The 15610-nt window shown below is 34.6% G+C and overlaps 1 protein-coding gene across 1 annotated transcript in view; it reads left to right on the top strand.

Annotated features, from left to right (window-relative positions):
• Positions 1-14691, top strand: part of LOC149831655 (2-methyl-6-phytyl-1,4-hydroquinone methyltransferase, chloroplastic-like) — a 33457-nt gene extending 18766 nt beyond the window's left edge. The window contains exons 3-4 of the mRNA XM_090014050.1: positions 14250-14433; positions 14554-14691. Of these exons, the coding sequence (XP_089870176.1) occupies positions 14250-14405 (156 nt within the window). The 3' untranslated portion in view covers positions 14406-14433; positions 14554-14691. The remainder of the gene's footprint in view (positions 1-14249; positions 14434-14553) is intronic.
• The last annotated feature ends 919 nt before the right edge of the window (positions 14692-15610 follow it).

Below are 15610 nucleotides of genomic sequence, written 5' to 3'. Positions count from 1 at the left end.
GTGCCATCTGAAATTGTCTATTCTGATGTTTGGGGACCTGCTCCACAAACTTCTTTGTCTGGTAGTCGTTATTATGTTGTCTTCATTGATAGTTATTCCAGATATACTTGGATTTATTTTATGAAACATAAATCTGAGGTGTTCAAGCTCTTTTGTTCATTTCACGCTCTAGTCTGTAATCATTTCTTGTCCAAAATTCAACATTTCCAATGTGATGGAGGGGGTGAGTATTTATCAAAGGAATTTACTGAATTTCTCTAAGATAATGGAATAGGTCGTCGTATATCTTGCCCACATACACCACAACAAAATGGTGTGGCAGAAAGAAAACATCGACACATTGTGGAAGGTGCCTTGAGCATGTTGCATGACACTCAGGTTCTCATGAGTTTATGGACAGAAGCCTTTCATTCTGCTGTGTATATCATAAATCGCTTGCCCATGAGATTACTAGAGAATCAATCTCCCTATTTTGCACTCTTCGAAGTTCAGCCTGATTATAATGAATTAAGAGTGTTTGGTTGTATATGTTATGTTCATATTGATAGCTCTCAACGTGATAAGTTCTAGGACAAGGCATGCAGGTGCAAGTTTGTTGGATATGCTGATCAATACAAAGGGTATCGATGCTATGACCCCACCACTCATCGCATTAGAGTCTCACGAAATGTTGTGTTTGATGAAAACACTATTGAGAACTCAGGAAATATAGATGGACACAAGGATGTCGAGTGGTATCAGCCATGGTTTGCCGTTGAGTTAACTAACTAGACACAAGAGGGACACATGATGTCACCCCATGCCATACCCCACCAGTTGAACAGAGTGTGACCAATGTAGAGCCTCAGTCAGAAAAGGATCTTGCTAGACAATATTTTTGTTAAGACAAAATTAGATCAACTAAGCAAAGGGACATGTGTGTTCGAGATTATTTTGGCATTTTATTTCCTCTTTGAGATGAATTGACACTTCTTGAGCCTAAATGAGTGGCTCTTGAAAATATTGAAATTAGAAGAGAGTAAATTGAGAATGAACACTTTTTTCAATTTCTTCATGGTCTAAGACTGAAATTTGAACAAGTGAGGTCTTCTCTTCTTTATAGAACCAAAACTATGCCTCTTGAAGATGCTCTTGTCGAGGTATGTCAAGAAGAAATTCTTCTTGGCATGACCAATAAGAATGAAGATGCTTTGGTCGTTACTGGGTCGGGTTCTAATGTAAAAACCTATAAGCCACCCCATTTTGTTAAACAAAATAACTATGATAACTAGGCCCAACTATAATAGTGGATATAGGAAGGGTGTTACTTGTCATCATTGTAATGAACCAAGACACATTAGACCGGTTTGATCCAAGCTTAAAGGTAAAATTGCTTTCGTTGGAGAAATCACACCTAAGAAAGAAGAAGCAAGCAAAAATTAAGGAGATAATAAAGACACACTTAACAAAATATTGAAGGCACTTCAACAACTTCTCAAATCATCCTCGACTTTCGGTCCCGCCATTGCATCTTCCTCGTCTCCTCCAGGTATGTGGATTCCTGATTTGGGTGCTTCCTTTCATATAACACCTCATAAGAATGTTCTTTTCAAAACTTACGTTAATCGATGAAACTTCTTTAAAAATAGAAAGTATTGGAACAGTTGACTAAAAAATTCTTAAAAAAATAAGGGTGGTTCCAAAATTAAATTTAAATTTTTTTGTTGGGTTTGTCACTACTAACTCAAAAAAAAACTAGAGGGAAACGTGGAGGTGACTCACTATAAGAATTGAACGCACACTGTGTCCTATTCCTTGTTCCCATTTCATTTGTTTTTCATCAATTTGAGTAATGGAGGTTGATCTACATTAGCCTAACACACCTACCTACCCACCCGTCGACGTTTCTTGCACGCATCTGTGATTATAGACAAGAAGTTGAGTTTGAAGCTACATATATTATGGTTTGTCTATAGCTTTCCGTGTTAAGCCTATTGGGCAATTAAATGTAGCAATTCTAAAACAGGTCCAGAGGATGCATCTAAGGCTCTATTGGGGACCCTTGGATTGAGGTAGAAACATCATTTTCATGTGTTGCTATCTTGGTGTTATTGTGGTGGTTATGAACTGATTGAAATTAGTGTTGGTTTTTAGTTGTATGGTTTGTTTATTTAATTGTTAATTTTTTCTTAATTTGTTTTAGCATGTTATCTAATATAATTGCTTTAAAGTGTTAGATGACATTATTCGTCTATTGCTTATTGTTGATTGATTTTATGTTGTATGCATATTATTAATTTTAGTAGTTTGTTTACATATTTTGTATATTTTTTTTACTTTTTTTATTTGGGGTATCGCCTAGTCCCCCTAGGCCTCGCCTAGGCCTTTTTAGAGGCTCACCACCTACGCTCTACCTAGCGCCTATGACAACTAAGAACTATCAAAGATATTCTTTTTTCAATCCATCATCTTTAAGAACCCAAAGAGAGAACACAGATTCCAACTATACAAAGGAAAATATCTTAATCCAATAGTTATAAAGTTTTAAAAACAAATATATTTTGGAACAAGAATGGTACTTAAGGAGAATTTTCAAACAAAGTAACAATAAACATTAGATAATCATTAGATAAGGACAACATACCTCGAGAATAAATTTTTATGAAATCAAATCATAAACTCAAAATCATCATGTGCATATAACAATTCAAAAGAACCCTCAAGAAAAGAGGAGATAATTAAATTCGTGCATACAACAATGTGAACAAGATAATCAATATAAAACAAATATATATTCAACTGGCAATTAAAGCATATTTAATGCTCATAATGGGTTAAAGGACAATAAAAAAATATATTTTATCAATAAATGCACATAAAATGCATGAATTTAATATAAAGAACCAGGTAGCCTTCAATCACGAGCCAAAGTATCCACCAATATCAAGTGAACAACACACAAGTGTTCTCTTAAAGAGCACACTCACAAAACCCACAAATGGGCACATACAAGAAAGCTCACAATATAAAAAATAAGGTTTTTATTTAAACATCACAAATATGCAAAATGCATGAAATTTTTATCAATAAATATTTTTCCATATAAGGAAACACAGGTAAAAAAAGTTTAGAAATTTCATGGAGAGATTTTTGAAAAATCTTATATAACAAAGAGAATGAAATTTGCAAATCTCAACAATAGTTTGACCACCATAAGCAATCACCTCACTAGACCTCCAAACCTTGAAAAAAAATAAAGTGTATCAATTACTAGAACAAGAGTATAATCACAATGCATTAATGAGCTACAACACACAAAAAGTGTGAATAACCAAACATCTCGTCTACATAAAATGACACTTAAATAAGTGTATCGGCTACTAAAACAAGCGCATAATCTCAATGTCACTAATGGACTACAAAACACACAAAAAGTGTGAATAACCAAACATTTCTTGTCTACATAAAATGACACTTAAATAAGTGTATCAACTACTAGAACAAGTGCATAATCACAATACCACGTATGGGCAAAACAAACACACAAAAAGTGTGAATAACCAATGAGTGCACATAACTCACTACATTGAAAAACATTTCTTGTCTACATAAATTGACACTTAAATCAGATGCATAATAGGAGAAAAAACACAAGGTAAGAATTGTAATGAAAACAAACTAATGTCATCAAGGAGGGAAGGAAAAGATTAACAAATCGAGACAAAGATATTAAATTTTACAAACTTTCAAAATACCATGGTTTTAAAAATAGACAGCCACCACAAATAAATATAATTATAAGCATATATAATAACAATGGCCAACTACACAAATGAGTAATACAACACACTCACGGGATCAGAGATCAAACAACAGTAAGTTAGATCCAAACTATAAGTTGACAATCTAAACTAACAAAATCGAGGTGCACACAACTCACCCCAACAAACATCTCTAGTTCAACAAAAACATGGATTCAGAGGCCAATCAACTATCAATTAGAACTAAGACACGTGTCAACATGATACTCATAAACTTTGATAATTGCAAATTGATAAGATGACTTGAGGTTCCCACGTAACTTACCTCAACCGCTAATTTTGACCCAACAATAAGGCCAAAAAGAAATGATGCATCATATAAAAATATGTGATGGACAAAACAAATTCCATAAGAAGACAATAAATACTCACGAAAAGAGTTTATATATACGAGCCATTTTGAAAAAAAACAAAGATTCAAATCAAATCCAACAACGGTAGATGAAAACTTAGAATGAATATAGTGCAATCATATGCACAACAACATGTCAATTGAAGCAATTACATGCAAAGTCAATATGAGCAAGATATATAGAGAGATATCTCAATCTAGATTACAAGTCTACTATGAGACAACAATGACATTTAGCATTATAGAGGGCCAAAATATATATAGGGATTGTCAAAGAACCATATAAAAAACCAAGTGCATATTCACAAAGAGATCAAAACTCGTGTATACGCAATAATCTTTAATAACTTAAAGTCATATATCTTATACAAAAGCTACGAAGAATCATATAAGATATGCATATGTACACATTTAAACATATATGCAAGTGATAGATTAAAGCACTAATGGTATATATCAAAGAGGGCACAATATAAAAATTAATATTTTATAAATAACAAGTATGCAATGAATCAAGAGCCATGAGACTAAGGAAATAACACAATCATAAGAACTACAAAATGACCAACAAGAGAAACACCCACTAACATAACTATTGTCTCACAAAAGGACCACAAAAGGCATTTATTAAAGTGAATGGATGCCATAAGAAATCATGCTCAATACCTTATTCACGAATAGACAATCTCATTCATCGTCTAAGGCAATCACAAGTGCACAAGGATCAAATATCAATATAAAAATTATTTATTCATAAGCTAGATCATATTTTTTAATACTTTATTAGCTACTTTAAGTTTCACATAGGAATACATCAAGAGTAAAGAGAGAAAAATAATTTAAACACAAGTTAAGCAAAAATTTCATAAGATCATACTTATGAAACACAACACCATTTCAAATTATTTTAAAATATGTGATAATTTTTCAAAAATAAACAAAACAAAGTTCAATAATAAATACAAACATAATTTGACATTTATAACCATGAATAAAGCATCTAAATGCCAATAATACATGCTCAAGAATACTAGATCATACACTTACATGTCAAAATAAAACAAGTTTTGAAAAACTAAGATTCAAACTAAATCTCATAAAAGCATACACATATATAATTTCACAAGATCAAACAAAAATTATAAACCTTATAAAATATTTAATACAAATAGATCTAAAGATAATTTTTGAAAAAACATTTGAAGATTTTAGTTTTTAATAACAAATAATTTTTTCAAGATAAGAAAAAAAAATGCTTTTCACAAGTAATACTTAAGGATATAAGATATGGGTCAAGATTTTTCTTAAATCCAAGCCACACAATGATCAAGAATCTTTCACGAAGCACGAACTCGAACCAAAGAATCCCAAGACCCAAAAAGAGGCAAAATACCAAGAAGAATGTCTTGGCTTTGATAACATGTAATGAAATATGCAAAAATACAAAATGAGGGCCTCTACGGGCTTATAAGATCATAAACACAACACAAGCACTAAGTGCATTCAAGACATCACAGAACTATAGAGCAAAACATAAAAAATTATTTATCCTATTAAACATGAATGCTTAAGAGAAGCATTAAGCAATGAGGGGGAACAAAGGCCCTTGTTTATACACATTACAAGTGAGAGAGAGAGTGAGGGACCATATGGGAGTTCTCAATAGTCGTTGGAGAGCCCCCAACGACTCTATGGTCAAAAGACTATATAGCCCTTGTTTAAAAGGGCAAAATGACGAGCCATGTCGATCATAGTATACTTGTCTCTTAAGAACTCCATTGCCTCATTGGCAATTTTGAATTAGGCCACACTATCAAGCAAGGTTGTAAGTATCATGTCGTTACCCGTATCGGTCGGGCGAAAATGAACCTATATCGTATCGTAAAAGTATCATAAACTTTTAATAAAAAAATTTCAAAAAATCCAAAAAAAAATTAAGAAATCAGAAAAAATTAGCAAAAATTGAGCTACATAAGACTCTTGCAATTAAGAACATGTCATAAGACGCATACTCTCATATTACAAAAACAAAAACAAAATATTATATAAAACCTCAGTAATCATAATCATAATCATAATCATAATCATAATCATAATCATAATCATAATCATAATCATAATCATAATCATAATCATAATCATAATCATAATCATAATCATAATCATAATCTTCTTCTTCTCCTCCTCCTCCTATTTCTACTAAAATTAATAACAAACCATGCAAATGATAATTGACAATGTAAATAAAAGGCAACTACATAATCTATAACACATGAAACAATGATGAATTGTACAAAATACAACCATAAAATCACATATGAAGTATTTATGTCTCTATGAGCTACATAACTCTTGCAATTAAGAACATGCCACAAGACTCATACTTTCATATTATAAAAATAAGAACAAAATATTATATAAAACCTCAATAATCATAATTATCATCATCTTTTTCTTCTTATTCTAAAATTAATAACAAACCATGCAATTAATAACTGACAATGTAAATAAGACAATTAGAGCCTTAACTAACAATATTAAATTCATATTCAAGTCATACTAAAATGTCCTAAGTCGTAACTAAACTATGAAGAGTCTAAGAGTTTCATTATAACTAAAAACATTACATTTAACCAACGTCTTACATGCCAATCTTCATCTTTAAAGTTCTAAACTATAAAGATCCTAAAACTAAACTATCTTCTAGAGCCTATTTGCCAAACATTTGGACAATAATTCCTTAGTGTTCATTCAACTGTCGTGTGATGATCTGTTTATCTTCGGCTGTCACATGGGTGCGGGGATTCGGCAATTCCAAAAAACCCGGGTGCGGGGGTGCGGCAGGGGCAAAAATGTAAAAAAAAATTATATATATATATATATATATATATATAATTTTGAAGTTTTAACAGTTTAACATTTAACAGTAAACATTGTCATAAACTCATAATATGATTCATCATGCATGCAGTATATCAACCTAAATATCAAATTATCAATCAAATAAGTAAAGCAATTACATAAATCGACCTAAATATCAATCAAATAAGTATTGCATAAAAGAACTAAATTACATACCAAAGTATATCCTGATGAAGTAATGGATGCTAATAATTTTCTTCTTCATCATCAAATGCATCATTAGAAGGAATACTGGGCTCCGCTAAATCCATGTTTGTTACGTTGAATTCATGTTCTCCCTCGAAGTCACATTCTTCTGGGTTTACATCCCAAAATTTGGATGTTCCTTGTCTGCATTATAAACCCAATTTGAAAATGATAAATACAATACAAGTATATTTAAATGAAAACTAAGAAATAATCAAATAACTAAGAGAGCAAATTAGTACCTGTATTCATCATTGCTTCGCGAAAGTAATCGAAGATTTGAATGAACATATACTAAATCCTCTGCACGCTTGCTGGTGAGTTTATTTCTCTTCATGTTGTGGATTTGAGAATATGTGCTTCAATTTCTTTCACAACAAGATGAACTAGCAGGCTGCGATAGCAATTTTAATGCAAGACGTTGCAGAAGAGGTGTTTTTGATCCAAATGTTGACCACCATGTGATAGGATCTATATTATCTTCTTCTCTCGCGAATAATACTGGTGCATATAATCTCGAAGATGAAAATTTTCCAAACTCTTGTGTGACTTGATGTAGAAGATATGCTTCTGGAAATAGTCTTGTCATACACATATTTCTATGTCTTGATAGCTCTGGGTCTAAATTTGGAGGGACACGACCAATACCACCAGCCCGCCACTTATTTGCATAATATTTTGGATTAAGAGAATGTGCCATGCAATGCAAAGGAGTGTTGCTCTTATCTCATCTTCTGACTAAAATTGAATGAATATAATTAAAAAAATCTGAATTATCCAATGCAGGATTTTTTTCTTCATGCATGAAAACTATAGCTTGTATTTTTTCAATCATATTATCCCACATTTCATAAACTTTGTGAAGCATGGGCTCATCCTTATCAACTTCTCTTAATATTTCCCAAATAGGTACCACTCTATCCCAAAACTCATCATCAAGAATGAATTTCTTAATTTCTTGAGCCTTCATATCATCATCAACACGATAGAATGTCCAATTTTCATCAGTCACCATGTTAATCAAAGCATTCTTCACTCTTTTAATCCTCTTCATCATCACAATGATGGATGCAAAACGTGTTTCAGCGACCTTCAACAATTTCAAATCAGAATGCCTATTAAATATAGCATTAGCACGATGGTGGTTAACAACAAAATTCCTAATGCTTTTGACATTTCTTTCTAAATCTTCAATCCATGAATATAAAGCATATGCTTGTGAATTTTCTTCTTCTTTGGAGTTGCATATGCTCTTTAGGGCTAGATTTAAGCTGTGTGCTACACAGGGAGTCCAAAAAATATGAGGGTACTCACTCTCCAAACTCAACGCTGCACTTTTACAAACCGGAGCGTTGTCTGTAATGATTTGTACCACTTTCTGATCACCCACTTCTTTTATCACTCCTATAAACAATCCCTTCAAATACTCTGCATTTTTATATTCCCCAGATGCATAAACTGCTTTCAAGAATATTGGGCCACTAAGCGAACAAGCAATGAAATTGATTAATGGACGCCTTTGAATATCTGTCCATCCATCAGACACAATGGAAACTCCATTTTGCTCCCATGAATATTTTTTAATTTCTAGCAACCTCTCCACGTTTGCCCTCTCTTCTGCAAAAAATGTGGTTCGTATTTTTTTTGAACTTGGAGGCACATAACCACTCAAATTACAATTTGCCAAGGATGTAACTAAATCCTTCCAATAAGGATTTCTAGCCGCATTAAATGAGAGTGAACCAGAATAAAAATACCTCCCAACTTTTCTATCCAATTCTTCTCTTCCATATGTATTGAATGTTGCTTGTATCGTTCCTCTACCTCCTAGATTGACTTTTCTTTTTTTTTTTTCAGCATCTTCTTGGTGGCTTGCAAATGGCACACTGAGTGCAGAAGAATCGGCCATTGCCTTTCTCTTCTCATATTCTTCTTGTATTGCCTTCGCATTGCCTCATCAACTTTTCTGCAAGCTGAAATGCCATGTCCTGGTATCTTCAACAAATGAGCCTTCACTCTTGTGTAAGACCCAACAAAATCTTTTTCGCAGAGCTTGCATCGAAATCTTTTGTTTCCACCACCTCCTTCTCCAATTTTTGCAAGTTTATCAACATGTATCCATAGTGGCCCCACATCATCAATCCCACTGCAACTATCAGCAAAACTAGCAGCAGATCTCACATGTTGGGATGAGGATGACGCAAGTCCTTTCCCTTTATCCGTCATTTTTATCCTGAAAACACACAAAAAAAATGCATTACAATTTTCAAATCAATTCGAAAACACAGGGAGAAGGGGGGGCTCAGCCCCTCCCCTGCCAACCCAACAAGAGAGCGAGAGCGAGGGGGGCTCGGCCCCTCCCCTGTCGACCCAAAAAAAAAACAACAGATGGGGGAGGGGCCCCCTGTCGACCCAAAGAAAAAAAACAGATGGGGCTCGGCCCCTCCCCTGTCGACCCAAAAAAGAAAAACATAAAAGGGAGGGGCTCGGCCCCTCCCCTGTCGACCCAAAAAAAAGAGGTAGATGGGGGAGGGGCTCGGCCCCTCCTGTGCCGAAAAACGAGGGAGCAGGGGAGGCTCAGCCCTCCCCTGCCGACCCAACAAGAGACTGAGAGAGGGGGGGGGGGGGGGGGGTGCTCGGCCCCTCCCCAGCCGACCCAAGAAGAGAGTGAGAGACATACCTGCGAGCCGAGAGGAGTCTGGGAGGCGGAGCTGGGGGCGGCGATGGGAGAGCTCGAGCTCAGGGGGAGAGAGAGGAGAGATTAGGGCAAAAAAAAAATTTGCCCTAATCCTCCTTTTCATCGGGGGGAAATTTTTTTTTCGCCCAAAAATGTGGACAAAAATGACCCTGGGCGCGTTGATCGCACCCAGGGTCGTGTTGACCGCACCCGGTGCCGCACCCGCACGCGATCCCGCGTCGCGTCGACGCGGGTGCGGCATCTGTTTTGCCGAGTCCCTGTGACATAGATCTTCGGTTTTTTTTTTTGGCAAGTGGGACATTATCATCATCTTCAGAATCTGGAATAATAGTCATTGGAAGTCCTTTGCATTTTTGTAAAATTCTTCTTCTTTGATTTTTTTCTAGTTCAGTAACAACATCAACACGAAAAGTGGTAGGAATAGATGGATAATCACATGGACATACATTTTGACAAAGACCTGCAATATATTGCTTAAATCTATGCAGTCCACCTCTAATAATCAGTGTTTTAAAACTCGCCGAGTCAACTCGTTGACTCGGCTGACTCGGCTCGGCTCGCCCCTCCAGCGAGTCAACCCGGCAAGGCAAACTCGGTTTGCCAAAACTCGGGCTTGACTCGGCCTGACTCGAGCGAGTTTTGGGATGTTTGAAATTTGTTTTTTGAGTTTCAAATTACAGTTTCGAAATATATAAGTACATATATTTTAACAAGGGTTACCCCCAGATTTTGTATAAAAAAGAAAATAAAAATCATTTAAAGATAAAAAAGCATTTAAATGCATAGAATAGAATCGCCATGTTGTTCGAACTACTGTTCACCTTGTGTTATCAACTTATTCTAGCAAAATATTTTAAAGAAATGATTCTCACTATATATGGCGGGTCAACTCTGCCTATGGGAAGTCACATTTAGGTTTCATCATCCATTTGTTATGTGAACAAGCATTGTACATATTCAAATATTAGTAGTCTTTTTATAGTTGTGCCATTAATATATTTTCTGCATAGTTTTATACATGAGAAAATTGCTTATTTATGTTGATATTGGGCATTCTGTAAACTTTCAATATGCACATATATCCCTGTTTTACATTTATGGATTTGTTAGAGAGGGAATTAAAACTTTTAAAACAAGCTAACATATATGATTGCCCATTTTAGGAACCTTAGGTAGTAGCAGACTGAACTCATGGTGACCAAATCCTCTAATTCAAGTCATGAATTAGTCAAAGTGCTTGTATAGATATCAAATTCAATTATTCAAGCAAACCTCTATAGCTCTTTGCAGTTGTTTTTATATTCTTACAGACGTTTGGAGACTATGTTTACTCAAAAACATGGTTTCAGACAAATTATATATTGTTTTTCTTTTAAAATCAAAAGTTAACAAAACCCGATCCGAGTCACCGAGTTGACCCGCCGAGTCACGAGTCAATAAAGAACGAGTCGAGATCCGAGTCACGGGTTTTAAAACCTTGCTAATAATAGCACCACAAAACAAACATCTCAATGATGACCCTGGTCATGGCACATCATCTATGCCTCTGCAGTATTGCCATGCATGATCATCTGCATAAGATGAACGTGAAGACAACATCGAAAGATCTAAAATAAAACATAAGCAATTACCCACCAAATAAAAATATAAGCATACAAATATTCGACAAGTTTACACACGGATAACAAAATTAAGTCCTAACAGTTTCCCAAAAAAATTTCAATAAGCAAAAGAACTGGATTTTTTTACCTTAACCCACTTCCTTGAGTGAAAAAATAGTGAAAATGCACTCTTGAGAAAATCGCAAAAGCCCTCTCCCTTACACACAGATTGAACCCCAAATCACTCTCACGGCCCCTAGGGTGTGTGAGTTCCCCTCTAATGGCCTCTACACAAATGAGGGAGTTGGCCCTCAAGAGGTATTTAAAAGCCAAAAAGTAAAAAAATAACTTTCAGCTTTTTTAAAGCACACAAAAGGTGTATCATACGATACGAGTTGATACAAGGGTGTATCGTACGATACACCCGATACGGTTTCTCCAAAAGTAATGATATGTATCATACAACACTGCCAAGGTTGTAAGTATCATATCGTTACCCGTATCGGTCGGGCCCAAATTAAGACCGTATCGTATTGTATCATAAAATATCACAATTTTTTAATAAAAAATCAAGAAAAAACAGAAAAATTTAGCAAAAATTCAAAAAAAAATCATATCATATGAAACAATGGTGAATTGCACAAAATACAACAATAAAATTACATATGAAGCATTTATGTCCCTATGAGCTGCATAAGACATCATCAAACATCAACTAATATAGAATCATAGCTAATATTGCATGCATATCTCACAAGAAAAATGTAAGATATTAAATATCTTGCAATTAAGAACATGCCGCAAGACTCAATATTTCATATTACATAAACAAAAATATTATGGCAATAATTGCACTCGATTTTCAATCGGCCCCCAAATCGCTCTCACGATTCCTAGGGTATGTGGATACCTCTCTAATAGCTTCTACACAAATAAGAGAGGCGACCATCAAGAGGTCTTTAAAACCTAAAACTGAAAAATTGTGATTTGGCCATTTTTTAAGAGTGATGACCTTCTATCATAAGACACAACTTGTATCATACGATACATACATGTATCGTAGGACACATACGATACAGCTACGATATGCACTCGTATCACAATACGAGTGTATATTGTATTGATATTCTAAATAGTAACGATACATATCGTACCATATCGTATGATACGGTACTATATGTACAACATTGCCGATAACTGTATTGGCATTCTTCCTTTGTTCTTAAGCATTGTTTGAACTTAATTCTTTATAGGTTAATTCAAATCTTCTAACATGATATGCATTATTGTCTCATGCATATCGTGAGATATTATTGTCTTGGTCAAATAGAGGATAAATTTTTTCCTTTTTCTCCTTGTTATCTCAACATCATCCACTGCTCAACCCACCCCGCATCCTTGTCATATTTCTATGCATTTAAAGTTTAAACATTTGAGCTATTTCATTTTTTTTCTTGATTTGTTTATTCAAAATTCCACATACCTTCTACTAGAGTTAAACAAAGTTTTACACATCACAAAACATCTTTAAGTCATAAGCTTATATCTTATGAAACAAAAAAAAGGAAAATAATAAAAAGGGAAAAACTGCTCCTAATGAACAGTCCGTCAGTCCCTATTACAAGTATAAAATGATGAAAATAACCCTAGAGGGTACCTATTACATTATTAAAAATAAATAAATAATATATATATATATATATATATGTACAATATGAACCATATATATATATATACAACTTTACACTACATGTCTACCCTTTATTCTTACAGTATACTGCTCTTCTCATATCATGCTCCAAGTGATTTGTTTTTATCTGCTGCTTTTTTTTTGCCCAATATCATTCTTTCTGTTTGTTCTTTAATCTTTTTAAGACGTTCACATTCTTTGTAACATCCATTATTCTGACATCAGAACCATGTGATGATTCCTGTCTTAATGGTGATCTTCATGATGATAAATATAAGAGGCCATATCTTGGTCTCTATGTCACATGGATACTACTGCTGTAGATATGAGGATATAAGACTGATGGACCTTTACTTTTCATTGTGATTTCCACATCCAAATTGTGTATCATAAATATCAGTATGTTAAATCTCATCCATTCTTTGCCTCCAAATTTTTTGTTTGCTCATGTACCTATCTGATGAACTTTTTCAATTCATAAGCAGATTGTCAACAGCTTATGTTGAACCAAACCCTATCAATATCACTCTCATATCTACTTCTCAGACATCTTAATTGAACTGCAGGCTGTGAATTGTTTCTGCCCCTACTTCATTTTAAGTCAGTGGTATTTTGCTATGCCTCCACTATCATTCTACAGTAACAGCTATCATCAGGATAGTTTAAGCTTTCGAGTTATAATTCATTTGTTATTATATTGTAGGCTTCATCATTTTTTTTTATTTCTTTTCGATAGGCAATTTGGACAACAAGCTTGTAAACATGCTTATATGATAATAATTTGTGCTCCTTTTCTTTTGGTTTTTGCGGCTTGCATACACTAGTGTTCCTTTCATAATGGGTGGCGTATGCCCATTAATTACATATAGGGTCTTTGCTGTATGATTTTTTGCTGCATTAGGCTTGTAAACATGTTCATTTTATGTGCATTAATATATGCTCAGATGGAGGCTACATAATCTGAGCCACTGTTTGATATCCTTTACATGTGTTTTCACAGCTTGGACCTAAGGCTGAAGATGTGAGGGCCCCCGTAAATCCATTGGTGTTTCTGTATCGCTTTCTTTTGGGAGCACTAGCTGGAGCATATTTTGTTCTGGTGCCGATCTACATGTGGCTCAAGGATCAGATAGTTCCCAAAGGCCAACCCATATGAAAGAGAGATGCTTTGCTTCTTGTAGTAGGTGCAATCTTGTTTCACAACTGAACTGTATTAGACTTGATTTTTCCTCTGAAGGTATCAAGTGGTTCCAAGGAACTGCTTTTCTGATTTCATAATCTTTCTGTTCTATCGAGTTCATTAGGTGAAGCTTGAAGGAATTGAGCTAAGAATTGCACTCAAGTACTTCAAATTCCAAGCACAAATATTTTAAGATGGAATGCAGAGCCACCAATCAGTGACCTGTTTGGAATATAAGCATTTGAATCCTGGTGAATTTTCTCATGACTGTCTCCCTAATGCTGTGAATAGGATAATGCACTAGAATTTGACCAATGAACAAGGCCTAATTTATTTTGCTGCGTGTCTATAAGAATAAAAGCAGGAAAGAAATGCATGCTTGACATTTGATAGTGGATAATTTTCATTCCATGAGCATTCCCCTGATGTTTATGAAAATTATTCACTAATTTTTTTGAAAGCAAATAATATGCAACTATTTCTTTTTAATGCATGCAATATGGAAAGTTAATTTCATCACAACTAAAACTTTTTTTTTAAATAACAATGGAAATCCGTAACTGTGCCTTTGCCAATCACACCTCGTGGATGTAAAACTTCCTGGAACCCACAACTAGGGCTGGTAAACAAGCTGAAGGAGTCGCATTTGAGGTGTTCAAGCCTCGCTTATCCTTGTGGCGAGCCAAGCTGAGTTCAGTTCTTAATCAGCTTGAGTTAAACGAGCAGAATGTGGGCTGGCTTGTTTACAAAAAAGTACATTGTTTTTTAGCTGGAATAAATAAGATTACAAAAAAAAAGGTACATGTAAAATAGTTCTAAAATATATTTCTTACTAAATAACGAACTTATATGAGTCAAGCGAAGCTGAGTGCCTATTGTTCATAGGCAGCTTGCTGAGCCTATTTTGAGTTTTAACAACCTGTTTATGAGCCGAACATGAGCTAAGCCATGGGCAGCTCAGCTTGTTTCCCAGCCCTACCTACAACCCCCCGCCCTTAGGCAGACTCCTAGTGGCTAATTCGATTACATTTGATGCAAACTAGGAGATCATTTTGGAGGTTTACCTTTTCAGATATCTTAATCTACCCAATTTAGCAATAAAATTAGGATTCTCTAAACACCTGAGATATTTCAATATTCTTCTGAACCAAAATTGGAATTATCTTAAAACTCCGAGGATT

Source organism: Nuphar pumila, chromosome 7 (genome assembly GCF_984573655.1).
Source record: "Nuphar pumila chromosome 7, dmNupPumi1.hap1.1, whole genome shotgun sequence".
Taxonomy (NCBI): domain Eukaryota; kingdom Viridiplantae; phylum Streptophyta; class Magnoliopsida; order Nymphaeales; family Nymphaeaceae; genus Nuphar; species Nuphar pumila.
Note: the sequence above shows the minus strand (reverse complement) of the source record. Positions and strands in the feature narration are given on the sequence as shown.